At 48.4% G+C, this 24702-nt stretch overlaps 1 protein-coding gene across 1 annotated transcript in view; it reads left to right on the forward strand.

The window, feature by feature from the left end:
• The window catches only part of F13A1 (coagulation factor XIII A chain), a 143575-nt gene that overhangs the window by 95201 nt on the left and 23672 nt on the right, over window positions 1-24702 (forward strand). Inside the window, 4 exon segments of the mRNA NM_001167894.3 lie at window positions 6851-6954; window positions 8505-8593; window positions 18132-18285; window positions 23964-24251. Coding sequence (NP_001161366.2) covers window positions 6851-6954; window positions 8505-8593; window positions 18132-18285; window positions 23964-24251 — 635 coding nt within the window.

The following is a 24702-nucleotide window of genomic DNA, read 5'->3' on the forward strand; positions in this document are numbered from 1 at the left end:
GAGAATTCCATGGACTGCACAGTCCATGGGGTAGCAAAGAGTCGGACACGACTGAGTGACTTTCACTTTTCTTCATGCTACATCAGATGGTGCTTAAACTGCAGCTTCTTAATGAGCATTGTAGGATTCCCTCCCTGTGTATAACAAGCAAAAACAAACACCGTCATTACTTCTCTCTTTTCTTGATGGGCGATTTGTTCCTCCTGGGGATATTGGCTTGACCTCCACCCAGTTGGACCTTTGGGAGCCTTTGGTGGACAAGACCCCAGAGAAACTCAAAATGCCCCTCTTGGTTTCAGCACTCCAGCATCCCCTAAGCGTGAATAGCTGCATTTGAAGAAGCGCGGTTCCCCCAACTCCACAGAAGATCCCTGAAGCATGCCCCTTCCTCTGAATAACTCCCCTCTGTTATCTGGCTTCGTTACCTTTCCCAACTGACAAGGACTTTCTTGGTCCAGATCCTTGTCTCCACTTTGGAATGTCTCATAGTCAAGCCTCAGAGTCCACCAACTTGTCTCCACTTCTCTCCCACAACCCCCAGCCCTCCCCACGCCTTCATTATTGGAAAGACCAGATGTCAGCAAGTCCAAGACATGCTGCCATTATTGTCATCAGTATCGCTGCCTGTGTTAGGAGTGTATCAGCAGGGCTAGAGGTGGGTGTGTGTGTTATTCGCTAAGTCGTGTCCGACTCTTTGCAATCCCATGGACTCATGGTACTCTCCAGGCAAGAATACTGGAGTGGGCTGCAATGCCCTCCTCCAGGGCATCTTCCCGACCCAGGGACTGGACCTGGGTCTCCCACATTGCAGGCAGATTCTTTACAGTTTGAGCCACCAGGGAAGAGACGAGGGTACGCCTGTCTCCTACAAACACAAGTAGTTTGCAAGACAGACCAGTAGCTTTTTCCACCCCCCTGCCATTTTTCAAATGAATTCGAGTACTTGGTTTACATTTGAAGTTGGTCCAAGACAACTCTTCCAGGGCTTTCTCCTGATCTTATTTGTGCTCTCCCTTGAGCTCTAATAAAGCTGCAGAAAAGAATCGCAATCCCACATCTCCTTCTTTTTAGGGAAGGAAACCTTTCTGCACAGATTGCAGAAAAGATGACCCTGTGGAATGTTTAAGCAGTTAGCCAAGTTAAAGGCAGTAAAGGACACCTTGCTTAAACTATTCACTGCATTTGAACAAACAGCACGCAGAGCTCAGAAGCCCATCTTGGTCTCAGCTGTCTTTTTGGTACACTTCTGCACCTCCCACGAGCTCTTGTCACTCTGGATGTGACCTTAGCCAGTTGGAACCAGGACAGACTCTGAACTGTGCTCTTTCTTCTTTAATAAAATGTACTTCTCTTAAATGTTTTTTTTTTCTGTATATATTTATTACAAAAATTTCAAATGTTGCAGAAGAAAGTATAAAAATAAGAGTCATCCCCTTTCTAACTACTCAGAATATTTGCAACATTTTGTTAAGCATTCTTTAACAGGTCCCTTTGTGCACTGTATTCATTTTTTATTGTTGCATAACAAATTGCCAGAACCTTGGCAGCTAGAGTGGCACACATGTATTATCCAGCAGGCTCTGTAGGTGAGGACTTTGGGCACAGTGTAGCTGGTCCTCTGCTTAGGGTCTCAAATGATGGCGATGAAGGTAGTGACTGTGGGCCCCTCTGATGCCTGGTGCTTTCTTCCAAGTTCACGCTGATTTCTGGAATAATCCAGCTCCTTCCTGCTGCAGAACTCTCGGAAGCTGCCATTTTCTTCCAGGCCAGCAGGGGAACGTATTAACTGCTTTGGATCTCTGGTTTGCTCTGTCTCAGACTTCTAGACCCAGATTTAAAGGCTCACGTGATTAGGTCAGGTCCACATGATAATCTCCTTTTTAATTAACTCAAAATCAGCAGATTAATTAGCTTAATTACATCTGCAAAATCCTCTTTGCCAGGTAAAGTAACATAAGCCCAGGAGTGACAACCCATCCGATTCATAGGCATCACCCATATTCAAGGGGGAGGGATTCATACAAGTGTGGGGCTCCTTGAAACTCTGCCTTCCACACAAATGGACATCCACAGTGAACACTTTTCTTTGTTCTGTAGCGTGATTTTTAAAATGGATATGCCCTGGTTATTTTTTTCCTACCTAATAAATACAGATCAGATTTTTAAGGCTGAAGAGTATTCTACTTTGTGATTTAAAATAGTTAATTGCATATTGGATGGTTTCTGATTTTCCTTCTTAAAAATTATGGACAGATGAACATCCTCGTATACATGTCTTTGCATCTGCATGATTATTTCCCATGCACAGTTGTAAGGAAAGGGGTTTACCAAATCAGAGGATAAACTAAGCCAATGCTGTGATGTCCCTTCCAGGTCCTCCAGCAGGGCACGGTGCTGCTTTGCTGGTGAGGTTCTGCTTCAGGTGAAGACCTCTGAGTCCTTTGCACCTATACTACTGAATCATTATTGATAGCATCATTGAAAGGAGTTCTAGAAATTACTAACTGCCACTGCAGGAAATATACAGGAAGTGAGGTAAAGAAACAATGTGCTTTTCACTTCTGGCCTCCATTATTATCTGCCCAAAGAAGTCCTTTTCAATTTGATTAAACAATTCTCAACAAAACAGGGGCTTTATGTTAATGTCTACACTGCTTCTTTAGAAAGATGTAACATGGATGTTAGATCACAGAGAAGGTTTATAATCTTTTTAACTTTAAAAGGACACTGCATATTTCAATAGTATAGTGGGAAGTCGGGTTCCAAGTGAAGGCTTTGAAAAAATACAAAACCGTGAATCTTAAAAACAAACAAAGATTTAATTATGCCTGCCTTTCTGAGAGATCCTCTTGCCTTTCAAGAAAACAGTACCTGGTGAGCAGCTGCTAAGGGCCAGATCTGGTGCTGGGAACGTGATGGTGAATAGGCAGGCCGCACCCCCAGAATGAATCATGCACTCTGAGAGTGCATGATGAAACTGAAAGGTGTATTTATCTAGATAGAGATCTAGGTTAAAAAGCTCTAAATTAAAAAAAAGAAGACTTTCTAGGAAGCATATCTATTTCTAACGTGGATAAAGGTAAATGGAATTCGGCCATGTCTGTAAATATCAGTTCCTTTTACAGAGGAACTTCAGATATAAAAGGCAGGCACGTGTACCCAGAAATACTGACCACCCAGACAAAAAGGGGACCGTGATGGCGTGGTGGCCCAGGTCGCGTTTCCTCTGGCCATTCCTGAGCAGAGAAAGAGGCGTGGTGGGACAAGCCCTGCGGCTGCAGAGGGTGCAGCGCTGCCGCCTGCCCGTGTCCACTCTGCGAGCCCAGCTACTAGCGTTGCCGCCTGCTGACCAAGGCCCAGCACCTCCGGAACATAGCAAGTTATCTTTTAATGGAGGCCAGAAGTGAAAAGTTATCCGGAACATAGCAAGTTATCTTCACCTCGGCCACTGCTACAAGTGCCTGGCCTCTTATTAAACTCTTCCACCTTACCTTAAACTTCCGCCTTCCGTCCTGAAACTGGAAGAGATGTGAGTAGCTAATTAAATATTTTACTCAGAGAAAAGAAACTTTTACCCCATTTCCTGGTCGTTTGAAAAGAAAGAAAATCCTCAAGGCAAAGTCTTTACTTGAGGTTTGAGAACAACACTTATCTTGTTCAAGGCTAACCTGGCCCCGGTATTTGAATTTAAAGGAGGAGGTCTGGGGCCTATTAATCTAGGGCGGTGCCGGGGAAAGCCGGCTTGCTAAACACTGCAGGCTGTGAGGGACACAGGATTGCAAACATTTCATTGCTGCTCTTTCTGGGCTTCTCTGCCTGCTGGCGTAACCTTCACCATCTGGAGGGAGGCTCGCCTTGTCTAATACGTGATCACGGTGACCTTCCTTCCAGCTTCGGAGCAAAGACAGGGGCTCTCAGGTGAGAGCTGACCCCAGGCCCCCACCCGACACCCCACACCGGGACTGCAACCTCCATCTGTGCGTCCTTCCCCGGCAGGCAGTGATGCGCTCCCCGTATTTGTCCACGGCGCCGCTCTTGACCTACGCCCCCTGCGCCTTTGGTATCTGAGCCTCTTTTGATTCCATCTCTCCCTTTATTCTGCCTTACTCTCGCTCTCTCTCTCCCCACTGGCTCCTCCTCCGTAGACAGGACACTCCCTCCTAATGGAAATAATCAGAACAATCTTCCCATGTTGCGCTGTTCTCCAGGCACTGGCCTGTCTTCTCGTCTTCCACTTACAACACGAATCACTCTTGGTATAGAACTCAACTCAGCGCATCTCCCCACCCACACCCTCCACATCTGGCCTTTTCCTCCTCACTGCCCTCCGTCAACAGTAAAGACACCAGTGGCTCCCTCCTTGTCAAATCCCGAGTGTCACCTGTGTGTATAAAGATGCCTCTTGGGTTTCATCCTTAGGGTTTCTCACAGGCCCTGAGTCCATCATCTCCCAAACGAACCTGTCACCCACCTAGCACCCCGCCCCTGCCCCCAACACAAACCTTCTCTTCCTCCTCCAGTGGTCTTGGTAAAGGGAGCCATCATGCTCCCTGGAAACTGGGAAGCTTCCTCACAGGCACAGTCCCTTCCTGACCATTCCTCTCCTTCTCTACAGTAATGGGGAGCTCAGTCCCCAGTCCTCGCCTAGCTCTCTCAAGTACAGATTTGCAGATTTAACTGACCTAAGGATAAATCCCAAATATTTAACTTGGGATAAAAGGATCTCGCAATCTCATTCTCACTAAACCATAGCTCGGTGCTTCAAAGTGTGGATCCTGTAGCTGTAACTCGCTGTGCGACTTCAGGCAAGACTCTTAATCTCTCTGTGCTTCTGTTTCCCCCGTTGTAAACAGGGGTTAATAATAACAGCACCTGTCTCCTGGCACGCTGAGTACATCAGGTGTGCTCATGTACACAGAGGCTTTAACACAGTGCTGGGCGCACAGGAAGTGCTGTGTGTACTTGTCAGTCTTGTCACGCACTGCCCACCACCACCTGCCAACCCCTCTTCCCCCAGATACGCAAACACGCTATCCACCCACCACAACGAACAGCATACAGGTCGCCAAACACTCCGTGCCTCCACAACTTGGTTCTTAGTCCTTTTTTGACCTGCCGAGCTCTCATTTGTCTGGGGGACTCAGCTCAAGCATCACTTCGGCCGTGAAGTTGTCCCTCCTGCACCCAGGGCTTCCCCACTAAGACCCCATTGACCCCACTGAACTTCCCCTCAGTCAATTATTGTTAAAGTCAGAGAGTTACCGTGTTTGAGCGCTCATCCTATGCCAGGTCTTGTTCCAAGTGCCTTAAGCTTCACAGAGAACCTATGAAATGCTCTAACGGTTGGCTTCTGTGTTTGTCTGTCCTCCTTGATCGTGGGATTCCTTACGGACGGGAACCTGTGCTCTGATCAGGGTGGGGGTCCAGCATGGTGCCTGGTGCGGGACGTGTGTGTGTGTGCACGCACGCGTGTGTTCAGTCGCTCAGTCGTGTCCGACTCTGTGACCCCATGGACTCCAGCCAGCCAGGTCCCTCTGTCCATGGGATTCCTCAGGCAAGAATACTGGTGCAGGCTCTTCTTAACCCAGGGATCAGACCAGGGTCTTTTGTGTTTGCTGCATTGGCAGCAGGATTCTTTACCGCTGGCTCCACCTGGGAAGCCAGTGCACGCTGGGTGATGCGTAGTTAAATAAATGCTTCTGAGCTGAGTCAATCAAAGATGAGCGGGACTCGGAGAGGGATGGGAACGTGCACGAATCCCTGATGTTGAAGGACACTGAGGGTAGGAAGGCTGGTAGCTGGATCCGAAATTCATCAGTGCTATAAACAGAGATGGCTGTAATTGCCTCACGCCACCGCTAAACTGCTATTACTATCTGAATATTTGCTGTAGTGCGACAGGTTAATGTGCTCTCATTTGTTCCCGTAGCGTCGTATAATTTCAGGTCTTCCCAAGGACATAATCATGCGATTCCTGATGATAGCTTATCCCGTGTCCTCGCTTCACGGGTCCCATGCTAAGTCTGAAAGTCTTGCAGGGCCCTGAGCTCATGTGTCGCTCACCTTTGACAAAACGTAGAGAGACACACACCTCGGCAACCTTTTTTTCTTGTTGGACAGGAAATAGAAATTCAGCACAATGTTATAGTTTCTAGGCCGATAGTCTAAGCCCGTAAACAAAAGCATTTTATTGCTTAATTGTTACAAAAGGCTGTGCTTTTTATAAGTCTTATATATGTATATGGAATTCAAAGATATATGTGTTTCGATTTTAATTAACTTGTCTTCTCTCCCATATCTCTTGAGGCCATAGTAAATTCTGTTTCACTAGGCAGCAGGCAATGGGTAAGACTGAAACTGTTTAAGGCATTGATTAGACCCTCTCTGGGTGGCCTTGAAGCTGGGGGGACAGCCATGTGCCACCATGCGAGTGCCCCCGGGGGTACCAGTGGAAACGGACCTGCCCAGGAAACTTGCATCCAGATCCTCAGTATGTTTCTGGGAGGCTTCCATTTAGCTTAAGCCATTCCAATAATTTATAGGCTTCCCTGGTGGCTCAGTGGTAAAGAACCCGCCTGCAATGCAGGAGACGAAAGAGACATGGGTTTGATCCCTGGGTTGGGAAGATCCCCTGGAGGAAAAATGGCAACTAGTACAGCAATTATCCTTCAGTAAAAAAAAATTATTAAAAAAAGAAAGAAAGAAAGAAATGGCAACCCATCCCAGTATTCTTGCTGGGGTTTCCGATTTTTTATAGATAGCATATCCACAGGAATTTTGGTCCCTTTTTGATTTCCTGGAGCACTGACTGTGGCGGGAAGCCTAACTCACTGGGGTGGTGTTTTCTAAGGAATTACCACTGCTGGAATGAAGCCTGGATGACGAGGCCGGACCTTCCCGTTGGGTTTGGAGGTTGGCAAGTCGTGGACAGCACCCCCCAGGAAAACAGCGATGGTAAAGCTGCATCCTCTCTTTATATTCCTGATCTTTACACTTTGCTTTTATGATTGCATCTGATGTGTGGGAAGCACGCCCGCCTGGTGGGAACCAACATCAGCCATGTGCTTCCTGGACACACAGCATCGACTGCCCGCCAGTCGGGTTTAATTTCATTTCAGTGGCTGTCTGTACTCTGATTACTTTGTAACTTTTAGGAGGGAAAAAAAAAAGCATAAGACTTAACATATATAATTCATCGACTATTGCTTTGATAAGCAGTTTTGAAGACAAGAGGAAAAGTATCTGTGTAAGCACTTTCACTTGGTTATAAGTATATTTCAGCCCTGCCCGACACACAGCGCCAAGATAGAAGGCGGTGAAGAAAATAAAGAACTCAGAAACTAATTACGGATCATTCTGTAAATCGCTGTCTTTTCAGAACCTGACTTCTTTCCAGGTTGTGTGATTTCTTTCAAAGCTTGAGTATGTGAATGCTCATCTTCTAACTTGCAAACTCAGCCTGGCAGCTATGACACCCCCTCACCTCCAGATTTTTCATAAGCCTCCATTTTCCTGTAATATGATGGTAAAAATCAGTGCTATGGGACATTATTTTTATTTCCCCAGGTATTGATGTAAGATATTGATGAATTGGCAATTAGATCTGGAATGCATGAAGTGTTAATAATACATCCTTTGAGGTATAGCCCTCTGTCTCAAAAAACTTACATAACTGTGTCCTGGCCTCCAGTGGATGGAACAGTTCTTAGAGCTGAGATGACCTTCCTGGGTTATAGTCCTCAAATGAGGCTCAAATGGAATTTTCCATTTCTTTCTTTAAAAAAAGATATTGATGTGTGCATATCCAGATATACACAAACATTCATTACATACTCATGAGGGAACATTGTTACAATACTGAGTTTTGAGAGAAAGTTCAACACTTCCTGGTGTTCTGGATTAAATGTCATGACGAGGTATCTGAGGGACTAATGACAGCTAGCCTCTTAGTAACAAGAGAGAGAGCTGACTAAAATTCAAAATATTTTGTAAAAGTCAGCGTGGGCCTGCTAACCTCCCAAAAGCACACGGTCCGTGTAGCGTGGCTAGTGTCCAGATTCTCCGGTTAAACTTGACATATGTCCACAGTGTCCAAAAATGAAAACAAATAAGCACCACAAGTCCTGGGACATGTCACCATTTCCAGCGCTCCAGATGCCACTTCTAATAGGATAAGCCCTGTGTCAGCCGACTGCTCGGCCCCCACACGCCTGAGGCTGTTTATAGTTGGAAGAGTAGATGCGGGAATGGTGTGCCCTCTGCTCTTTTCGTGACTTTGGTTTGGGGCTTGCAGAAGCATTTCCACCATGTCCCTCCCTGTTGATGGTGCATGTGGGTGACACCCTCTCTGGCCATGGAAAGAACTGGGACCGCATTGATGATGACCTTGAGGAGCAGTTGCCCCTACAGCCCGCTCAGGGCTGTGACCTGTATGCGGACCAGTTCTGTAACTGGAAAGACTCAAAGATGGGGAACTCACACTCTCCTTTCTCTGTGTGGTCCAGGGATGTATCGGTGCGGCCCCGCCTCTGTTCAAGCCATCAAGCACGGCCACGTCTGCTTCCAGTTTGACGCACCCTTCGTTTTTGCAGAGGTAAGTGGAGAGCTGCGGGAAAGAGCCTCCTTCCTCCCCAAGCTCTGAACTCATCAGAGAATAAGGCACTGGGCTGTTGGGTCTCAATTTCCCAGGAACATGGTGTGTGCTTCATGTTTACAAAGTTAAACGTGGCAGACATTGTTCTAACCTCCGGGTGCCACATGCTAAAGGCAGTTCTTAACGTTTTTCTCCCCTTGATGTTCTGAGATTTCCCCACCTGAAAGCAATTGCTTTAGTCACCTTAGCTTAGGTCTCTGTACCCAGGAAGTAGGTACCAACTGCTCCCAAGAAATTAAGTGACTAAGTGAATCACTCAACTAAAAATTGGTGGAGACCATCGATGAACTGACACGGGAGAGTGCCCTACTGCACTCTGAGACTAGCCCAGTGGCCCACACAACATAAAATCCAAACACACCCCAACTGTAATCTTAGTCTGGAAACTCCAGTCCATTTCCTGCTATTCCAAGCCATCCTCTACCGGAGGGGACAGAATAAGCTGTTACAATACGGATGGGAGAAAACAGATCTGGAACACAGCTCACTGACAGGTGGCTGGGGACACTTTGGGAAGAGGCTGAAATTCTGGAAGAACTGGGTGGAGGCTGGAAGCAGAGAGGGCAGTTCAAAGGTGCTTCAAAGGGAGCTCTGAAAGTCAGAGTAAATGTAAGAAGTACCAGGTAATGGAGAAGGCCAGGTGGGAGGCTGCTGGGGGAAAGGGGGAGGAGCAGAGAAACAAGAGAGGTTGACAGGCAGGACCTACCCCGGGTATGATTTCACCAGTAAACGCGGTGAAATAATGCCTATCACTAGGTAATCGCTTTGCCTACCTTTTGATGCTCTCAGCAACCCTTTAAAATGGGTGTTGTAGTTCTTCCCGTTTTACAGAAAAGTGAGGCAAACAGTGATTAAAGAACCTTTCTGTGATCATCTAACCAATAAAGACTAGTGGTGAGATTTAAAGCCAGATGAGCGAGCACCAGGTTCAATCCTTGGGGTGGGAAGATCCCCTGGAGAAGGAGGTGGCAACCCATCCAGTATTCTTGCCTGGAAAACTCCATGGACAGAGGAGCCTGGCAGGCTACAGTCCATAGGGTCGCAAAAAGTCAGAAGTGACTGAGCGAAGGAACACACACGTAGGCACCCAACCTCACGCTAGTAACCACCACATTCTGCTCCTGTTCCAGAATGAATACGTATGTATTATTAGCGCGCATCTAGCACTGTGGGAATTCAGAAGCCCGAGTCCTTAAGAAACTTGATTCCAAATGGAGGTAGTGGTACATAAACACAGCAACATTTAAAAAACAACGATGCAAGTGTTGATGGAACCAAAGGTCAAACGAGCGATGTAGGTGATAAATGACTGGCATTTATGTTAATCGAGAGCTATGAGCTCGGGCTGCGGCAGGACAGCAGAGGCCACCAGACCCTGTCCTGGGAGAGAGGGTGACCGGGAACAGACACGGGCACAGCTGTGCGACGGCCACAGCAGGTCCGGCGGAGCATCACAGAGCCCACGAGGGGAGGGCCGGGGACGCTCCCTGGAGGGAGTGGAGCCCGAACCGAGTCTGGACGCGTGACTAGTAGTTATTCAGCTTTCCTGGGGGCTCAGTGGTATCCACCTGCAATGCAGGAGATATGGGTTCGATCCCTGGGTCAGGAAGAGCCTCTGGAGAAGGAAATGGCAACCCACTCCAGTATTCTTGCCTGGGAAATCTCATGGACAGAGGAGCGTGGTGGGCTTTACAGTCCATGGGGTCACAAAACTGAGTGACTGAGCACGAGCAGACAAGACAGTATTCAGGCGAAAGAGGTAAGACAAAAAAAGCCAGAGGAAGGGAGAAACTTCAGACAGAGGAGAAAACTTGAGCTTCCAAAAGGTACATGCAGACAATTAAAAACTGTTCAGGAGCTTGCCTGGCAGTCCAGTGGTTAAGACTCGGAGCTTCCAGTGCGAGGGGGTGTGAGTCTGATCCTTGGTCAGGCAGCTAAGATCCCACATGCCCTGCAGCATGGCCAAGAAAACATACACAATGAATAAATAAAAATGAAAACCACTGAGGCTCACAAACAGGGATGTGTTGGGAGGTGTCAGATGATGACAGCTGAAGAACCAAGACGTGGGATGTTCTGACCTGAGAGTGGACATGAGAGGCTTCCCAAGGGGAAGGAAAAGAAACGGAGCCTGTTCAGCCCAGGCTGGAGGGGAAGGCCTCTGGGCGGAAGCCCCGGGGCGGCCGTGACTTCACTCCTCTCCTGAACCAGGTGAAGGACGACAGGCAGAGGAGAAGGCCAGCTTGGGAAATGTCTCAGAAATAAAATAAGAATAAACACACAGACCCCAAGACCGAACATGTGAGTTACATGAAAGGGACAATGCCTCCTCCGCCGTACCTGCTGTTGCAGTTTCTAGAAGCCTTGGGAGAACAGGCAGACTGTATTCGGAATTTTCACCTGCTGGATTTCATCTTGAGATTTCAAGATTTGTGCGTTCCTCCCCAACTGCCATCTGATCGTTTCTGATGCCACGAGGACTTCTTAACGGGAAATCATTCTAAAACTCACCAAGCCTTGCTTTTGTAGTTTTATTATGCTTTGTTGCCGCGGAGGAGAGAGGAACAGACTCCCTCCAGGAGCAAAATGCCTAATAGCTGCTAATGCAAACGCTTTCCGCTGTTATTAAATATAGATCGGGGTGTTGTGAGTGTCATCGGGACCTGCAGATGGTAATGACTCCTCTGCCACTTGATGCAGACTTGTCTGACAGAGCATGGGATTTGTTGCTTTGGTTTGGGCTGGGCTCTGGGGCTGAGCCCTTTGTAAGAGATGCTCCAATGGCTTAAAAGTACGTGAGGAGTGAGCACGCTTTCTTCTCAAGGGTCCTGAAGCAGGGCTCCATGGGGGGAAAAGTCTGTGGCTTTAATGAGCGTCTGCATGGCTCAGGTCCCAGACCACTGTGCTCGCCTCTTCCCGCCTCCTTGCTGCGTCAGCCTGCTTCCCGCCACCCCCACTATGTCAGCCAGAACGTGCCTGCTCTCGCCTCCCAGCAGGCTGACTTTCTTGGTCACTCTTGACTCATTTCCGGGCCGGATCAGGCCTCATGCTCGCAGACTGGCTTTTGGTTCCCTCCCTGAGTGAAAGCAGAAGCCGAGACAGGAAGCGCCCACCGCTGCACTTTTCCCGTCTCCAGATTCCTTCCTGGGATCCGGGCTTCTTTCTCTGCCCTCCTCCATCCTCTTGCCCTCAGGCCTGTGGTGGGCTGCTTCGGCCTGCTCTGGAGGTTCCCAAAGAGAGGAGAGGTCTCAGCGTCGGGGGCTCCCTTCCCGGTTCCCGGGTCACTAAGCACTCAGGAGCTGCTGCTTCTCTTCTGTCTCAGCTTCTTCTAACTCTTGTCCCCTTCACATCATCCCGCCAAACTCACACACTCACACACACACACACTCACACATACTCTCTCACACGCACACACTCACACATACTCTCTCACACTCACACACACACACACACATACACTCTCACACACACTCACACATACTCTCTCACACGCACACTCACACACACTCACACACACTCTCACACGATTCACATGCTCGCACACTTACACTCACACACAGACACACTCACACATACTTTCACACATGCACACGCTCACACACTACGAACACTCAGACATTCACACACTCACACACTCTCACAGACACACACTCTCTCACACAGACACACACTCACACACACTCATACACAGACACACTCACACATACTCTCACACACACACACACACTCTCACACACATTCACATGCTCGCACACTTACACACACAGAGACACATTCACACACACACACAGACACACACACTCACACACACACAGAGACACATTCACACATACTCTTACACACTCACACTCACACATACTCTCTCATACACATTCACATGCTTGCACACTCACACACACTCACACAGAGAGACACAGTCACACACTTTCACACACATGCACACACAGAAACACACAGACACACATACTCTCACACACACACTCACACACATTCACATGCTTGCACACTTACACGCACACACACTTACACACACACTCTCTCTCACACGCACACACACATACTCTCTCATACACATTCACATGCTTGCATACTTACACACACTCACACAGACACACTCATACTTTCACACATTTATATGCTTGCACACTTACACACACTCACACACAGACACACACTCTCACACGCACACATACATACTCTTTCTCACACACACACTCATACATACTCTCTCACACGCACAGACACACATACACACACACACACTCACAGATACACACTCACATACACTCACACGCACACACTCACACATACCCTCTCTCACACACACACTCATACTCTCACACACTCACACATACTCTCACACACATTCACATGCTCACACTTACACATACACACATTCACAAACTCTCACACACAGTCACACATAGACACACACACACACAGACACACACACTCTCACACACACTCACACACAGAGACACATTCACACATACTCTCACACACACACAGTTTCTCACACACACACTCTCACACACACTCACACACTTACACATATACACACACACGTATTCTCTCACACACATTCACATGCTAACAAACTTACACACACTCACACACACAGACACACTCACACACACAAAGACACACTCTCACACACCCACAGACACACTCACACACCCACTCACACACAGAGACACATCCACACATACTCTCACACACACTCACACAGACATACAGTTTCTCACACACACACATACACACACACACACACTCACACACAGACACACTCTCACACACACACTCACACATATACATACACACACACACTCACACATACTCTCACACACATTCACATGCTCGCACACTTACACACACACAGACACATTCACAATACTCTCACACACACTCACACACTCTCACATAGACACACACACTCTTCCACACATACACAGACACACACTTTCTCACACACTCACACACACACACTGACACATTGACATATACTCTCTCACACACTCACACTCACACACAGACACACACACTCTCTCACACACAGACACACACACACTCACACACAGACACACTATCTCACACACTCACACACAGACACACCTTCCCTCCTGGCACTGAGCTGGTTCTCGCAGCAGAGGGGACGGGCCCCTTGGGGTCGCCGTCGCCGCCCCGTGGCTCCAGCAGCCGCACCCTCCCTAGTCTGGGGCCGGCAGTTCTCTGGACTCAAACTGCCCACCAGCTCCTCTGCCGATTCTTTGGTCTCAGTCCAAGGTTGTTTATTTCTCTACCAGTTATTAGATGCCAGTTATTATTATTAGTCCATTTGGGGATATCTCAAAATAATTCACCCGTTCATTCAAATCACATATAAAACTCTGGAATCATCTTGGTTTCTCTTTCTAACCTCCCCTAAGCATTTTGCCAGAAATACCTTCCAATTATCCCAGATCCATTCATGCCTGCGCCTCCATCATGACCCTCTGAGCTCTGCACAGCTCTGAGATCTGGGACATCACGTCCTAAGTCATTTCTTCCTCCTTGCTTTCCTCTCTCCAGTTTACTCTCCACAGAGCAGCCAGAATTACCCTCTAAAATGTAAATAAAAACATGCCACTCCCCTGCCCCAAACCTTTGAATGCCCATCACCTTTACGATTAAGCATAAATCTTTTCAAGATTCTGTGTGATCTGGCCCCTGGTTTCCCCTCCGCCCCCATCCCTTGCTCGTTTCTCTCCGGCCACATAGACCCCCGTGCTCTTCTGGAAACATCGAACACATTCTTTTGTCAGTCTTTACACAGACCGTTCCTTTGGCCATGAAAGCTCTTGTCCCCCCGCTACCTCTCTTTGCATGTTCTGCACCCTCGCTGCATCCACGTCTATGCCCAGCCCACCTCCATAAAGAGACCTCCACTCCCCGCATCTCCCACTCGAAGCATCCCTACCCATCCCGCTGTTTCTGTTCTTCTCTGACTTAGTGTTATCATTTCCCTCCCTTCTATAACATAAGTTCCTCGGAGATAGGGTCTGCTGGACTCTCATCGCTGAAAGCAGGTCCTGGCACACAGAAGCCACCAGTAAATACATGAGTGAATAATAGAAACAAGAGCGTGTGCACGGCGCACTGCTGAGAAGAGGATCTCAGCGAGACGGGGGTCGGATGGCACCTTCACACACGGGCAGTCCTGGTGCGAGATGAGCTCACGTATGAGCTGCAGGGCACACACACAGGAGCCCCTACGGGATGAAGGAAGGCAAGCACAGGGTGGACGTCTGGCGTTGTGCCAGGAAAGCTCCCAGACAGGCAGGCATCCACTGCCCCCAACCCCGTGAGCCCTGGGAGCAGCACCGCCTGTGATGCAGCCTCCTCCACTGGGAACAAACAGACCCAGACTCTGTCCTGGGTCCTGAAAACAAGGGCCTCCGCCGGGAGCGGTGAGCAGTGGACACACGCTCATAGCCCGTGGGCAAGGGCGGGAGTTTGCAGAGGGGCCCCTCTAGCCTGAGGACCCGGCCCACCCTAGCTGAGCCCCCCGGGGTGCTGAAACATCCAAACACATCCTCGTATTGGTCTTACACACTGCTCCTCCTACTAGGAAAGTCAAGTGTTAGTCACTCAGTCATGTCTGACTCTTCCAGACCCCAGGTTGATAGATATAGATATATAGATATCTAGATAGATATCTAGATATATAGCCTGCCAGGCTCCTCTGTCCATGGAATTTTCCAGGCAAGAATACTGGAGTGGGTAACCATTTCCTTCTCCAGGGGATCTTCCTGACCCAGGGATCAAACCCAGGTCTCCTGCATTGCAGGCAGATGCTTTACCATCTGAGCCACCAGGAAAGCTCTCCCATTATTCCCCACTCCACTTTGGAAGTGCCTGTGTTGTGTGACCATCGCCTTTCAAATCTATGTGCAGGGCTAGATGGTCTCTAAGACTCCTTTCCACTCAGAAGAAATTAAACATAGGACGTTCACAGGTGGTTCTGATCTACTTGCCAACCTTGCAAGGAAGGTATAATTAAACCCAGGCTCAGAGACGTTCAGTAACTTGCCCGAAATCACACAGCCTAGGTCCAATATTTCTTCCACTTGTGACTGTCCTACCATGCAGATGCAACTGCTCTTGGACAAACTTTCTAGGCTCCTCGGTGCTTCTCATATGCAGTCAGGATGGAGAACCATCACACTAGTGGCTAAAACTGAGAAGAAAGCTTGCACACATCTCCTGGAAAGAATCCTTTCCCTCCAACACACCCCCTCCCTACATGTGCAGAAGTCACTTCGTGTGTGTGTTTCTCCTCTCCTCTTCCCACAAGGGACAGTGTAGTGGGCTGGCCTGAGGTTTCAGCTGATATAATCACTGCTGACCATGACTTCAGCCACTAAATTAAAAGATGCTTGCTCCTTGGGAGGAAAACTATGACATAGGCTTTTTACAGACAGTGTATTAAAAGGCAGAGACATTACATTGCTGACAAAGGTCCATATAGTCAAAGCTATGATTTTTCCCATAGTCATGTACAAATGTGAAAGTTGGACTATAAAGAAGTCTGAGCACCAAAGAATTGATGCTTTTGAACTGTGGTGCTGGAGAAGACTCTTGAGAGTCCCTTGAACAGCAAGGAGATTAAGCCAGTCAATCCCAAAGGAAATCAACCCTGAATATTCATTGGAAGGACTGATGCTGAAGCTGAAGCTCCAGTACTTTGGCTGCTTGATGGGAAGAGCCTACTCATTCGAAAAGACCCTGATGCTGGGAACGTTTGAAGGCAAGCAAGAGATGGTGAAAGACAGGGAAGCCTGGTGTGTTGCAGTCCATGGGGTTGCAAAGAGTTGGACATGACTTAGCGACTGAACAACAATGAAAAATTTCCTAAGCTTTGCTCAAGGGAAGACAAGGATCTAGCCACTTCCACGTGCAGCCTTGTCTCCCTGGAAAACTGGAAGCGGCCATGAGGGCTGTTTATTAAGAAGGGCTTTGTCGTCATTGTTGCTGTCACTTGCACTGAGGAGGGAGCGGTCTGTGCCTGCGTGGCCTCCTCCAGGGGAACCTTGAAGCTCTCAGAAAGCTCATTGAAAGTTTCCTTCAACTTTTTTGCCCAAAATGAGAAATACTCCTCAGGTGTCTGTTCTGTCTGCTCCCATCCTGATTCCTGATTCAACATTTAGTCTTTCACACCATGTCCCGAGTACCGCCAAGCCCTGGGCACCGCACAGAGGAGCAGGGCCCATGCCTTCATCCTCAGAAACCTGAGGCAGTGCAGGACCACCTGGACCCCAGCCTGGGACCCCCACTGCGTGGTGCGGTGGTCCTTGGGGGTCAGGCAGGAGAGGCGGTGTCCTGTGATAATCCAGCGAACAAATATGGGCCACCCAGCAGGAAGGTCAGGCTGTGTGCTCAGACCACCCTGGGTGAAGATCAGGGCCTGTGGGATGCCCACCCAGGGGAAGAGTCGGGGCGTGTGCCGTGGGCCTGCACCTGCCCATGTCTGCACTTCTTCTCCACCACCTCCCCACCCTGTGAGCACAAACACTCTGCTGACCCTCTGGCTCGTAGTGCCTCATCCATAAAACAGAGATAATAGTACCTACTCGCAGGATTGTTGTGGTGGGGTTTAAATTAAATCATTTAAAACGTCCTGAAACATTATGGGTCAATAAATGTTGATTGTTTACCTTCCCCTGAGCAGAAGTCAGACTTCTTGTAAATTCAGAAATTTGTGAGAAAGTAGAGAAAAGTTGCCCTCTTAACCTCATCGAGTTTTCCCAGCACCTGGTAATGATCGTTGCATTTTACTTGATTTTGATGTTTACTAATCTAAGTGAGAATCATATCCACATAGATTTTACCTCGCTCAGTCCCAAAGTGTCCCTACGAAACTGGCAGAGCAAGTGTAATTATTTTCATTTTCTGGAAGCAGGAATGAGGTTCTGAGGATAAGATGTGTACTTTTTAACAGCACACACCCAAGATCAGAGCCCACGTTCTCTGCAGTTGATCCCATGCATTGCAGCTGCTGGTCTCTCGCCTATCACGGGCTTCCTTCTCTCCATTTATTTAATTATTTTAAGCTTTAATGGGGTAAATTTGATATTCAGAATGCAGACATTTAGTGTATACATCTTGATGGGTTTGAACATACGCATATACCCAGAAAAAACATATTTCCCAGAAGCCACCCAGCAGACTGCCTCTTCTCTCTAGAAGTCGGTCACTCTGTTACTGTCAGCTTAAAAGAAGCTTGAGAAAGAGAATAATAGACAGGGTGCTTTCCGTTCTGCCTTAGGAGGTAGAATTTGCCAGCAAGAAAAAGGAATGAAAGAAATGGTTGGTGCTTGAATGACTTAGCATGGTGGATAATGTCATCTGCAGGGCTCTTAGACGCTACACTATTGAGAGTTAGAGGTTTTGGGGACAAGGACATCTGACGATGGCTAACGGCCTCCTCTCCCGTTTTTAGGTCAACAGTGACCTTGTTTACGTCACAGCTAAGAAAGATGGCACTCATGTGGTTGAAGCCCTTGATACCACCCACATTGGGAAATTAATCGTGACCAAAGAAATTGGAGGAGATGGCATGAAGGACATCACAGACACCTACAAATTCCAGGAAGGTAAGCGGCTGCAGCCACATGAGGTCTCTGTCCGCGTCACTGTGAGAGCCGCCGTCACCGTGAAACACGTTCCGGAGGAGGCGTGGCCTTCCGTGGCACCCGAAAGTTAGAACTCGAGCAGCTACGCCTCGCACCACAATTCTCCATTTCGTTTTAGTTTTACTTGTTTGTTGGCTTTGAGCAGAATTCCCCTTTACATGGCTTCTGAAATAATTGGTTTAAAGTCGCATCTATTTTGACAGAATATAGAATGCGTTCTTATTCATAAAAATATGAAAGAATCTTAATTTTAATCTTAATAGAAAACATTGCATAACTAATGTAATTTTAGTTCAATGATGAATTTTAAATAACTATTCACAGTTGTTTGCTCTTGATGTTGTTTAGTCGCTAAGTCATGTCTGACTCTTTGCGACCCTGTGGACTGTAGCCCACCAGACTCCTCTGTCCATGGGATTCTCCAGGCAAGAAGACTGGAGTGAGTAGCCATTTCCTTCTCCAGGGGATCTTCCTGACCCAGGGATGGAACCCATGTCTCTTGCATTGTCAGGTAGATTCTTTACCACTGAGCCACCTGGGAAGCCCTCACATTTGTTTAGAACCTTGTGAGCTTTTTTCATATGCATTGTTCCATTGACTTGGAAATTCCTTGATAGGAAGTATAGGGAATATAAATGGAGGTAGATAATATAAAATGAATAGGACATGACAACTTCACTGATTCAGGCCAATTAGGTTGAAGTCCTGCTTCAACCATAAAACAATGCTAAGGTGGTTTTGTTCACCTTTGGAGTGTGGAGTGTTTCACGCAGCGCTGCTGAGTTCAGCCCCATCTCAGTCACTGCTGAGTGTCTACTGTCCGCCTGAAGCTGGTTTGGTACTGGGCATCCCCACAGTGAGAAAGACCCACTCTCTGTTTCTGGCCAAGCGATAGGTTCATTCTGCTGAAGGGGCTTTGAAAACAAAAAGGGACGCTCAGTCCAACCAGGAGATTCAGAAAAAGCAAAGCCTGATCAGAGAAGTCACAGACCTCAGTTAAAGGAAGCTGGACTCAAGCTTCTAGGAGATGGGAACATGATAAAGGCATGGGGTGTGAAGCAGCAAGTGTGTTTAGGGTCCTGCAGGTAAAGAATCCACCCACAGTGCAGGAGACTCGTGTTCGATCCCTGGGTCAGGAAGATCCCCTGGAGAAGGAAATGGCCACCCACGCCAGTATTCTTGCCTGGAAAATCTCATGGACAGAGGAGCGTGGGGGGCCACAGTCCATGGGGCTGCAAAAGAGTCGACTTGACTTAGCAACTGAACAACAAGGCGTTACTAATGCACCGGCCTCCGAGTGCCCAGAGGCTGGAGTGAAAGTTCCCCAAGGCCGGTCGTGGACAGGAGGTGAAGGAGCTTGGGGGTCTTGATGGGGACATGGAATATATGTTACAAATGATTCACCACCAGAGCTTCTTAGGAATGGCATTTATTTTAGTGAATGGATAAAAAATGAAGAATAATTAGCATACACCTAAATATTCATCAGTATTCCTGAAATGCTGAGTGCAGAATGCATTTTAAATATTTTAGATCGGCTCCCTACTCTTGTTTACAAAAGCAATTTGCACTATAAAGAGAAAGTTTGCTGAATTGAGAACTCTTCTGCATAGCATTAGAGATTCAGGATTTGTGTCACGTGAAGCCGTGAAGCTGTGCTGTGCTCCTGAAACGGTTGGTTCTTCTCTTCCTTGGCTTCCATTCACTGCACAACAGATACAAAAGACTTCTTTTCTTTTTGACTTTTTTTTTCTAAAAAGAGTGTTTTTAAAAAACATAAACACAGTGAAACAGAACAGATGAGCAATGCCCTTTTGTGACAGTGTCAGGCGAAAAGGTTTGGAAAGGAAAAGCAGCCCACGAAAGAAGGGAAAGAAACCGGCTGCAACATCCACTCATGCATTCATTCATCCTTCCAACAAGTTCCTGTTAGCCACCCGCCGCATTCCCAACACTGTCCACCTGGAGACTCCCACAGCCTGCCTCGCCATCTAAGGGAGAGACGGGCAGGCAGTGAGCCCTCAGCTTGCCGGGTGGTGGGTGCCCAGGACAGGGGTGGATGAACAGATGCCCGGGGACCGCAGGGACTTTAGTAGTGGACTATATTCCTTGTGTTGTACGTATATCCTTGTAGCTTATTTTACACATAACAGTTTGGACTTGTTAATCCCTGCTCCACGCTGCCCCTCCCCCTCCTTGTTGTCACAAAGCAACAAGTACTGGGAAAAGGAAAGAAGACTAGGTCATGTGTTAGTGAGAGACGAGGGGACCAGGGTCATGTGTTAGTGAGAGATGAGACGACCAGTTCATGTGTTAGTGAGAGACGAGTGGACCAGGGTCATGGAATTGGGGGGCACCCTGAGAAGCTGACATTTGAGCTGAGATCCAAACGATGAGAAGAGGCTTCGTTAGACATAAAGGGGACTCTCATGACACCCAGGTCATGAGAAGGTGGTTTTGACCTTGGTTCTGAGCCACAGAGGAGCTGTAGGAAATGTGACCTGGCTTTAGATCATTCCTTCAGCCCCCAGTTCATGGCCCTGCGTTATGTGCAACATCAGAGCACAGAACAGAACTGAAGAGAGCAGGCGTTCTGCCCAAGTCGGGGGGCCCTGCGGCTCCTGCCTCCTCCCTGGGCCTGCGCTTCCTGGCAACCCCAGCCCGCCTCGCTGCTCATGCGGACGAGCTGGTCCCCAGAGAGAAGCCAGAGCTTCCTCCATCCGTGACCCACAGTCACGGATGTGACTCCAACCATGAAGTCCCTCCTGTTGCCAGAAGCTTCCACTGCCCCTCCCCCACTCGGTCAGCCCAGCCTTTGCCCATGGAGGCACCTCTCTGCCCGTGACCATGCTCCCACTGCTGGTGTTCACCTCCTGCATTCTGCCTAAATGCGTATTTGGTGCCCGTCCAAAGCGATAATCATTAATGCTCTCTGTCTTGGGGAGCTCTTTGCCAGATGCTTTCTGCTAAAATATTTCACTGCACTTTGCTTGTCACAGCCCCCCCCTTCCCTTTAGAATTATCTCCCTCTAATCGATTGTAAACATGTGGCCTAGCCAATGCTTGTCCTGGACCAGTTGTTTCTGGCTCATTCTTGTAGTCTTGACAAGCAGGGAAATTGCTAACACACACACACACACACACACACGGAGAGAAATGCACATTCACTTGGTTGGCAACACCTGCTGGCATTTTCTCTGTCTCTGAAAGGTCCTGGAAGCTTCCGATTCGCATGCACATCCTGCCTCTAAACCACCTACCAACCCTGCCACACAAGGAAAGCGATGGCAGTGACAGCACTGCCCTGCAGAGTCGTTCTGAGGATTAGATGAGACAGTGCGCAGCGCGCACTTGCCAGGACACCCGTCACAGGTGTTGCTGTTCAGCCACTGAGTCGTGCCTGACTCTTTGTGACCCCGCAGACTGCAGCATGCAGACCTCCCTGTCCCTCACCGTCTCCTGGAGTTTGCTCAAGCTCATGCCCATCGAGTTGGTGATGCCATCCAACCATCTCACCCTCTGTTGTCCCCTTCTCCTCCTGCCCTCAATCTTTCCCAGCATCAGGGTCTTTTCCAGTGAGTCGGCTCTTCACATCAGGTGGCCAAGGGGTTGGAGCTTCAGCTTCAGCATCGGTCCTTCCAGTGAATATTCAGAGTTGATTTCCTTTAGGATGGACTGATTTGATCTCATTGCAGTCCAAGGGACTCTCAAGAGTCTTCTCCAACACCACAGTTCAAAAGCATCAATTCTTCAACACTCAGCTTCTTCATGGCCCAGCTCTCACATCCATACATGACTACTGGAAAAACCGTAGCTTTGACTAGACGGATCTTTGTCAGCAAAGTGCTGTCTCTGCTACCTATCACAGAGTTAGCTCTTAATGATAACTGTTATCATCATTGACCTCTTCATCTCTGTTGCATTTCATTGTTAGGTAAAGTGGGAGAAAACAGCTTAAAAATTAACATAACTATAAAAGTCAGCATTTTTATTTCAAAGTGATTGTTCTTTTGCTAGGCACTGGCAGGACTGGCTTTTTTTGTTTTTTTTTTTTTAGGTTTATATCATTTATTTATTTACTGCATCTTCATTGCTGCACACAGGCTTCTCTAGTTGCAGACAGCAGGGGCTCTTGTCTTAGTTTCGGCTTCTCCTGTTCCGAAGCGGAGGCTCTAGGCACATGGATTCAGCAGTTGTGGCACATGGGCTTAGTTGCCCCAAGGCACGTGGAGTCCTCCTAACCCAGGGACCAAACTCACGTCTTCTGTACTGGCATGTGAATTCCTATCCACTGAGCCAGCAGGGAAGCCCCAGGATGAGTTTCTATAAGCCAAAGAATTTGCCTCTGCGTCACACAGGCACCAAGATACATCCAGAGGAAGTCAGACAGTAAAGACTACTGAGGAGGGTCAGCCCAGTCGAGAGTCACCAGCAGGGGCTCTGAGCCCCGACTTGTGCCTTCTTAGCTCCCCACGTGCATAGCGCCACTGTTTGATTCTTCCATCTCCCACTTTCTTCCCATCTCTCCTACCACCACCACTTTGGAAACCCTACTTAAGACATTTTCCTAAAAACAGCACACATGTCTCAAACTCTCCCACCAGATACCAAAAGGTGTCCCTCAAAAAAGATGTGTTCAGTGTCATATGAGTTTGGGAAACCTTATGTGAAAGTAAATAATTCTCAAGATGTCCCTGGTAGTCCAGGGGGTTAAGACTCTGCCTTCCAATGCAGGGGTGAGGGTTCGATCCTTGGTCGGGGAGCTGAAATCTCACATGCCTCAGGGCCAAAAATCAAAACATTAAACAGAAGCAATATTGTAAGAAATTCAATAAAGACTTTAAAAGGGGTCCACATTAAAAAAAAAAAATAATAGCCTTAAAATAAAAGTAATCAAATCTCACCACAGTTGGGCTCCATCTCAAAACCTTGGCCAGGTTAATGAATGCTGTGGACACCCAGGAGACACCACGGCATAGCTCCCTGTGGGGACTTGACCTCTGAGCCTTCTGCGGGGGAGGCTTGTTCTCACTGAGCTGAGTGTATGGGCCGGGTCCTGCTCGGGGAGCATGATCTCTGCACCCTGATGGAGGCCCGTGACAGCAGAGAAAGGAGAGCAGGGTGGGGCGGCGTCGGCCAGAGGGTGGGTCAGCGGGAGCACGTGGGGCAGGCCCAGACGGAAGGATACCAGGAAGAGAGATCTCGCCAGGCAGACCCACGAATGGGAGAAAACTCACGTTGTAGACGGTGAGAGGCAAGATGCAAGTCCTCCAGCGGCGTGGCTAGGAATCTGGGAGGGAAGCAAATAGATTCCACAGTGTGAGAGAGTTAGGTTTTGTCAGTTCTGCCTGATGAGCCCTGAAACAGTGGCCATGGAAAAACAACCCGTAGAGTAAGCTCTGGAGCAACCCCTGTTCAGGTAGATCGAACCCAGCAGCCTGGGCAGGTTGACTCTCCGGGAACTTGACTTTGCAGAATTCATAACATAGGATGGTGAAGACGCCCATAAAGGGAAGCCGTGTGGCTTGCAGAGGCAACCCAGCAAGTCCCGCATGTGCACCCGCAGCCCTCTGTTCATTAGGGTGACTTTCTCGTGGGTGGCTGGCGTGCCTTTGTCCTCATCTCTGCACCTCTCCTAGGTCAAGAAGAAGAGAGGCTGGCCCTGGAAACCGCCATGATGTATGGGGCCAAAAAGGCCCTCAACACAGAGGGCGTCCTCAAATCGAAGTCTGATGTCCGCATGAACTTCGAGGTGGAGAACGCCGTGCTGGGCAGGGACTTGAAGGTCATCATCACCTTCCGGAACAATGGCTCCGCCCGCTACACTGTCACAGCCTACCTCTCCGGAAACATCAGCTTCTACACCGGGGTCTCCAAGGCGGAATTCAAGAACAAGACCTTCGAAGTGACCCTGGAGCCCTTGTCCTGTAAGTTGACGGGGGGTCTGCTCCCTCCAGGATGTGGGAAGAACACCGCACGCATCACTAGGCTGTTGATCCACCCCCTCACACACACACAAACCTTTATTTAGTGCCTACGAGTCCAGATATTATTTTGTGCTGGTGACACAGCAGAGTTGCTCATGGAGTTGATGGTCTCCTGGAGGAAAGATGGGGGCTGGGCAGGAAACAATTGAATAAGCGAATATACACGGCTCTGCGTGGAATAGGAAAACACGAAGCAGGGTAAGGAAGACAAGAAGCGCCAGTAAGGGGCGGGGTGGCCAGGGAAAACCTCTCTGACAGGGTGACGTTTCACAGAAAACTAACAGCAGGGAAAGAGCTTTCCAGCCAGAAGAAAAAAAAAAAGAGGGAAGGCCCTGAGGCCAGGGCTTGTGCGACGTGTTCATGAGCAGCAGGGGGCCAGGGTCAGAAACAA

This window comes from Bos taurus, chromosome 23 (genome assembly GCF_002263795.3).
Source record: "Bos taurus isolate L1 Dominette 01449 registration number 42190680 breed Hereford chromosome 23, ARS-UCD2.0, whole genome shotgun sequence".
Taxonomy (NCBI): Eukaryota; Metazoa; Chordata; class Mammalia; order Artiodactyla; family Bovidae; genus Bos; species Bos taurus.